At 45.2% G+C, this 7,520-nt stretch overlaps 1 protein-coding gene across 1 annotated transcript; it reads left to right on the top strand.

The window, feature by feature from the left end:
• Nucleotides 1-1,002: 1,002 nt before the first annotated feature.
• Nucleotides 1,003-7,288, top strand: LOC114429229 (neuroepithelial cell-transforming gene 1 protein-like). The gene is made up of 9 exons (XM_028398164.1): nucleotides 1,003-1,316; nucleotides 3,819-3,926; nucleotides 4,013-4,177; nucleotides 4,628-4,690; nucleotides 4,911-5,084; nucleotides 5,171-5,428; nucleotides 5,531-5,701; nucleotides 5,839-6,025; nucleotides 6,118-7,288. The coding sequence occupies exons 1-9, from the start codon at nucleotides 1,224-1,226 to the stop codon at nucleotides 6,540-6,542; spliced, it is 1,644 nt and encodes a 547-aa protein (XP_028253965.1). The 5' UTR covers nucleotides 1,003-1,223; the 3' UTR covers nucleotides 6,543-7,288.
• The last annotated feature ends 232 nt before the right edge of the window (nucleotides 7,289-7,520 follow it).

The following is a 7,520-nucleotide window of genomic DNA, read 5'->3' as shown; positions in this document are numbered from 1 at the left end:
AGCCATGTGTGCATTCGCCTGTCTTGTTGAATTTCCCATGTGGCTGCTCAGACATGCATGAAAAAAAAGCATGAAACTAGTAAACATGCTGTCCTTTAGCACTCTTTATTAGACCAATCAACATATGGGCAGCAGTCACACCCTGCCCCCTCTCAGAAGTACTCAACAAGTTTCAGTTTAAACATCTGCCTGAGTGTGTTACAGTGACCCCACTATTGATATTGTAATTGATCACCTCCCCCTGTTCAGCTGATGAGACAGATAAGAGCAGAGGGTATTCTTCCACAGAGCAGGGCCAGCTTTGATTAATTAGGTAACAAGAACCAGGCAAGTCTTAAGTACTTTGTAGTTTATTGAAAAATATATTTACCAGATATCAGCCTTGTAGTTTCAAACTCTGCAAAAGACATCAAACCTGATGAATGACACATGTTTGGGTTGTAGTACTGATAATTTTATGATTATATATTAAAAAAAAGTATTTACATACTCAACCATAATATTTAAACCTGTGGTTTTGGTTTTTATTCTTTAATTGTAACTCACAAATTAAAACTACTAAAAGCAAAATCCAGTCAATATCTAAAAAATTAGATGTATTATTCATTAATAATAAGTATTGAATAACTGGTTTTGTCTATAAATACCTTCTTATTTTCTAAAAGTGTTTTTAAAGTTTATTTATTGCTGCACTTCAAAACCCAATTGCCTGAACGAAACCTTAACTAAAACCCATGTTAACCTATATTAACCAGGGTGTATAGGTGCAGCCCACATCAGCCCTTATCAGAACTGTTTGTGTCAACCCAACTTAAAACTTAGAACAACTTTAAAATTTCTCACTACTGTTTTCACTATGTGTGGATGCATCAACAGAGCCTACGGGCAGCTTCTCCTTAATATCACATAAACCAAGCTCTCTTCATCTACAGCCACCAGGGCTGTACAGAGAGGCAGGCTCCTCCCTCCTGCCTTGCTGTATAAAGCCCTCCCTCCCTCTGTATGCCTCAGACCAAAGTTTAGAAAGTGTGTGTGAGGGCAGCTTTCAGAAAGCCCCATCCTGCAATGGAAGAAGACAAATAGGGGAAGGAGAAGGTGTATTTATTTATTTAGTTTGTTTTTTACTCAACCAAATCTTTATTTTCATCTACTTTTTCTCTGATGTGGATTACTTGGAGCTAACTTGCGAGGATTAAAAGGATACCGTGTTTTTATTGAAAGCTATGGTGGCTTACGATGAACTGGGTAGCTTGGTGCCTATCAAACGGACTCTGCAAGTGATAGACTACCAGAACCAAGCCAACAAAGAGTCAGAGGTAAGATGCAAAGACAGTAGTTATTAATATTGAAGTCCAGTAATGCAGTAAATCAGTAAATGTTTGAAAGGAACTCCTTCCAATGAAGTCATATCTTTGCGTCATGTGTCAGATTGTGAGTGAATCAGCACCTAACCTGGGTTTTATCTCCTTTAGGCAGACACTGTTTGTAAGTGTGTGAGTTGAGACTTTGACCCTTGTGACTAACCAAAGCTACAGATACTGTCTAAAAGTTAATCATTGGATTAAGCTGCACCTTTCTAAAGTTGTTAACAGATTGCGTATTGACTGTTCATTCTTAAACATGCATCCCAGCTGGCATCTTAGTCCCTGTGGGATATGGGGGAATGAGGACTGAGGAGTCAAACTGTGAAACAGCAGGAGCTGTAGTCTCAGTCAACACCCTTACATCCAAAAGTAATACTTTGCTTTTGACCTGTGACATTTGAAGTTAAAACAGGTTTTGTCGGATGCAAATCTAGCACAGCAGCTTTAGACTGCAAGCCCAGTTACAGGGACACCAGTGTTGAGTTCCAGGTGTGTTTTCAGTACTTACTGAAGCCACTATTTCAGCTCCATTCTTCTCCTTTTGAGGCTTTTCACGGAAGGGGACATGTGGTTTCATTGACTGTAAACTCATCATAGGGAGAAGTGAGAACACAGTTTGTGAAGTGACTTCTTGTATCATGGAATTGCCTTATTTAAAACATTTTTACTGTAGGCAGGGATTCTCTTCCCTCTATGTTGACTCACTGATGACCTCCACTCCTAGATTTGCAGTCTGCCTGCACTATTTTTCTATCAGCTCAAGCTGTGCTGTAATCACAGGGATACATCTGGGGGTTTAGCTTTCAGCACACATGAGGTTTCATCAAAGGGAAGGCACAGGAAGGGAACTTCTGGCAACCCTGAACAAACTCCTGATGTTTATGAGGTTGTAATCTCAGGTTGGAAGTTTAAATGTGCCTTATGTATGTCTGGAGGGTCATAGTTTCAATGATAGTGCTTTTTCCAAGCAGCAGCACAATCCCCTGGATCTGTCTGGTTTCCTGCAGTGAGTCTGACTCGTAACTCCACAGACTGCCAGGAATAGCAACTTTCCCTGTCTATCTGCACTGCTGCACTCTACAGCTGATATACAAAGAGCAGGACTAGTGGCCCTTTGTTTTTCTAGGACCGGTCCCCAAAGGACAGGAAGAGCATAATGGCCAGCATGCTTTTCCAATATTGACTTTTGAACCCCCACCCCCCTCACCTAACTGCCTCTTTTTTGTCCACAGATTTTAAAAGGTCACATATTAGAGGTAGGTATGTCTGATCCAATCAAACGACTACAAATGTATGTCCTCCGTATAGACTGTAGTCAGTGCAGCGGACATGTGGCGCATCTTGACTAGGCCCTGCCACAAGAGGGCTTGTTACATTCTAAAAGCTGACCGTGGAAAGCCCTAACTACAGCAGACCATGACCACAGCCACAGCAGCTCTCAGGCCACAGCAGACTGTGCAGATCTGTTCCACAGCTGTGTCCACGGAGCCTTCATGGCTGCTATTTCCCACATTTGCTGAGCCAAGGCAAAATCCTTTTTGCCCTGAGCCAGGAAAAAATACAGCATTTCAGTGAGTACCCATAAGATGTTTTGTAAAGAGAGTAAAGTTTAGAAATCCTAATTGTTGTTGTGGCTGTCTCGTGGTGTTTTTGAAGAGTCTCTGCAGCATGAAATCATTATTCCACATGTTTAACTCTTTGATCCCTTTGGCCTGTTGTTGTTGGAACAAGGCCAAACTGAGGCCTCAGGGCTGGGTGAGGAGTAGTGGGGGGGTGGGTGTCACCTAGCGCAGGTGTAGTGCTGCTCTCACGCAAGGCTTGTCGAGAAGCCTGCCTCAACTCGCCGCACTGTCTAAACACAAGCACTGTTTGTACTGGCTCACAGCAGTGGTCTGTGTCACTGATCGGGCCTGACACACTGCAACACTGCTCTGTCTGTGAGAGTTAAAGCAATCAGGAAGCATTTCTCACACTCTGAGTGATGGAACAGATCCTCTCTGGAGTGGCTGTGTAGCTGTTGGTCTGGCCAGATAGTAGCAGAGCAGTGTGTGTGGAGGGGTGTTGAACAGCTGAGGAGCAAAGTCTCGTGCATTCCTGGCATTCCTCCAAACCCCCTTCCCCTCCAGATCAGCAGTCAGAGAGGTTCATTGTACTCAGTGGGCTGGCCTGGCTCAAGACTCTTCACATGATGAAGCCAACAGCTGCTTCCTCCTCCTCACCGTGTCCGCCAGTCTGTCTGCCTGCGACTTGACCTCGGTTCCAGCTACTCCTCTTTCCTCAGTTCAGAGCAGGCAGAGTCAATAATATTTAGGATTTATGACTTGACTTGATGTGTTTTGTCACAAGGGACTTACTGCAGATTACTGATTCCTTCTGACCCTCTGTGGCCCATTGAAAAAGTTTAGAACTTTCCTGTAAAAAGCCTTTTCAACTATTTTTCTCCTGCTTCACCAGGAACCCAGCAACAAGCGTGTCCGACCTCCCGGCAGGGTGACGTCGCTAGCTAACCTCATCTCTCCGGTGAAGAATGGGGCCGTCCGGCGCTTCGGCCAAACCATCCAGGTAAGCACCTGTGACATCCCACAGACAGACAAATCCTCAGTCTCACCATTTCAGACATGCCTAACGGTCTTCCTATCCATCTGCAGGCCTCCTTCCGAGGTGATGGCAAGTCGCCGGGCATGCCCCAGAAGCCTTGCAGCAAGGCAGCGGCCCCGACACCGCCCAAAAGGAGGAACAGCACCCTGTGGTCAGAGACCTTAGATGTCCATCAGAAAGGAACTTTCTCCACTAAGGAGATCAAGCGTCAAGAGGTGAGAATCAATGCTAAGGCATGGAAATACAGTAGAAATAGGTAAAGCATGATTTTGATGTTAAGTGTACACAAATGATGTCAGAGACCCACAGACAGCAAATATTCTTACCTGTCTACCAGACAGTTTTCACACATCCATGCAGGATTTGTGTCTGTCTAAATGAGGCTAAAAGTCACCCAAGGCTCCCCCTGTCTGTGCAAACTCACATAGACCTGACAGACCCACAAACCCCTGTGCAGTCCCTACTTGTCCTGTATATGTCAGACATCTTAGCCAACTGTCAAAACCATTGATCTGTGTACAGAGAGCAAGAACAGAGATCACCTCACTGATTTGGCTCCATGTACTTTTAGACTCAGTCTAAGGTCTATCTCTGGTAATAATGTAATGTTCTGATTTATGTGTTTTGTTAAAAAAGTATCTTTCTTTGCCTCCTCCCTTCCTCAGGCCATATTTGAGCTGTCTCGTGGAGAACAGGACCTGATTGAGGACCTCCAGCTTGCACGCAAGGTTTGTACTTTTAAAAGCTCTGAGGCAGAGGGAGTACATATAAAGCTAACAGATTAAATTATAGTCTGGCAGGCTTTCCACGCAGCCAGGCCAGGAACTATAAAAAGACAGGAATTGTTCCTCTGTCTTTCTCTTGTACCCCTAAAGCTCTTTGCCAAGTTATTCTTAGCAGTGCTGCCTGGATGTTATTTGACATTTTTGGCTCTGCTCCTGTCCACAGGCGTACCATGACCCGATGCTGAAGCTCTCCATCATGTCTGAGGAGGAGCTCACTCACATTTTCGGCAACCTGGATGCCTACATCCCCCTGCATGAAGACCTGCTGGCTCAGCTGTCCAAAGCTACAGGGCCAGATGGGACTGTGGGCCAGATCGGGCAGATTGTTGTAAGCTGGGTAAGTTTCCTTCACCAAGTCATCTGCTAGTGTTAAAACTCAAAATAAGAGACCCGTTATTTTAAGTGTTCCTCTTTCGTCTGCAGCTGCCCAGGCTCAATGCCTACAAAGACTACTGCAGCAACCAGCTGGCTGCTAAGGCACTCCTGGACCAGAAGAAGCAGGACCGGCGGGTGCAGGATTTCCTGCAGCGCTGCCTCGAGTCCCCCTTCAGCCGCAAGTTGGACCTGTGGAGCTTCCTGGACATCCCGCGCTCCCGCTTGGTCAAGTACCCACTGCTGCTCAAGGAAATCCTGAGACACACTCCAGCAGAGCATCCCGACACCGCCAGCCTGGAAGAAGCTGTAAGTGCAGGACACACACAAACACACACCAGACCAAAAGCACCAGTATCCTCTTCATCTTAAAAATGCTTCAAGTATTAATAAAACCCCTTGTGTGTCCAGATCACCATCATCCAGGGTGTTCTGTCTGACATCAACATGAAGAAAGGAGAGTCTGAGTGCCAGTACTACATTGACAAGCTAGAGTATCTGGACGACAGGCAGAGGGACCCCTGCATCGAGCAGTGCAAGAGCCTGCTGTGTCATGGAGAGCTGCGAAACAAGAGCGGCACGGTGAGCAAAACACACAACACTCACAGCCCAGGCTGTCTGCACACTGTGGTTTTAAGCAGACCAGTATGAACCTTGATGAACATCCTCTGCTGGTTAAGTAAGATGTTAATATTTTTCTGTTTTTTTGATTGTTGCAGAAGCTGCATGTGTTCCTGTTCACTGAGCTGCTGGTCCTGACACGCCCCGTCACCAGAAACGAGCGCCAGTGTTTCCAGGTGTACCGGCAGCCAATCCCAGTGCCGGACTTGGTGCTGGAGGACCTGCAGGATGGAGACGTCAGAATGGGAGGCTCCTTCAGAGGTGCCTTCAGCAATGCAGACAAAGGTGAGGCTCAGAGAAAGTCTTAAAAAACGTCACAAGACAACTTTTTTCCCTGTTTTCTGATTCCTAATTTAATTTCCTGTTTTTTTTTGCAGCCAAGAACATTTTTCGTGTGCGCTCCCAAGATCCAAGCCAGGCACAGTCCCACACGCTGCAGGTCAACGATGTTTTCCACAAGCAGCAGTGGCTTAACTGTATCCGCAGTGCCATCTCCGTCCACCGGCCCCTCAGCGAGCCCTCCACCCCCAGCCCACCCACAAGCGACACCCGCTCAAAGCGCCGCCCCTCCTCCGCCTCTGCCATCATCCACATGGAGGAAGCAGACGAGAACTGCCCGCAGCCGACTTCTCAGTCAGCTCCCTGCTCGCCATGCACCAGCACAACCCCCAGCCCTACCACCTCTTCTCCTTCATCCACGTCATCATCATCCTCACCACTGTCTTTACCCACAACACACAAAACCAAAAAGGACAAGAAGCCTCTGTGTTCTTTAGGGAAGAGGAAAGAGACGATGGTGTAAAGTTAGGTGTGGGGAGAACATGGACTCCTGGGTGGACAATGTGATTTTTGTACATGAAACAACGCGGAGGAGAGCGGGACTTGTATTTATGTGTGTCTGGGTGCGTGCGTATTATTGCAACAGTGTTCTGCGTTACTGTCCTCTTCGGCAGCTATTACCCCTCCATTCAAGTGCACCCCACAAGGACACAGTATTCTGGAGAGATGTGCACAGCTTCCACCAGCTCCAAAAGGGAAGCACAAGAAACAAATGAGAGAAGACTTTTTTTGAAGAAAGAGGTGGTGCATCAAATCCTGTTTACTATTAATTTGATATTTAAGCATTATTTTAGACCTGTTTTGGGGGCTAATAAGAAGATTTACATTTTTATATTCTTAAATTTATTGTATTTTTTTTAGGTATCATAAAGCAGCACTGTTTTAGCTTTTAGAGCATGGTTAGGAGAAGAATGAACGAATGAGAATTCCCCCAGAAGGTGAGATGTACCACACAAAGCTACAAATAACTCTAAAAAATCTGATTTTTGGATTAATCAGAAGACATGTCTTATTTTTATACATTCCTTAGGCGACAGACGATAGAACCTGGACATTATATTTTATTTAATTTACAGCAGAGGCATTAATTTAAACCAGAACAGATGGGATGTCAGTTTGTACAACAAACCATCAGATGAATCATATCAGAGAAGAGATGAAGAATTTTGTTTCAAAACAAAATTTTGAACTGAGCCACGTTGGTTTTTTTTTTTAAAAAGCTGACCTTTCAGAATGAGATGACTTTCAGTGTAGCATCTTGCATTGAGCTTTAGTTGTGGACACTGCTCACACCAGTAGAGACAACAGGATGTATGCACCTGTCCTGAGGGACAGGACAGTGAACTGTGTAAAGGACTGGTTGGTAATAATAGAATGTTGTTAAAGGGTAAAGAGAAAGTGAATAAGATGGATAAGAGTATGTTTTGGAATAGAGACAGAG

Source organism: Parambassis ranga, chromosome 2 (genome assembly GCF_900634625.1).
Source record: "Parambassis ranga chromosome 2, fParRan2.1, whole genome shotgun sequence".
In the NCBI taxonomy this organism is placed as follows: domain Eukaryota; kingdom Metazoa; phylum Chordata; class Actinopteri; family Ambassidae; genus Parambassis; species Parambassis ranga.
This window is presented reverse-complemented; position numbering and strand designations above follow the sequence as displayed.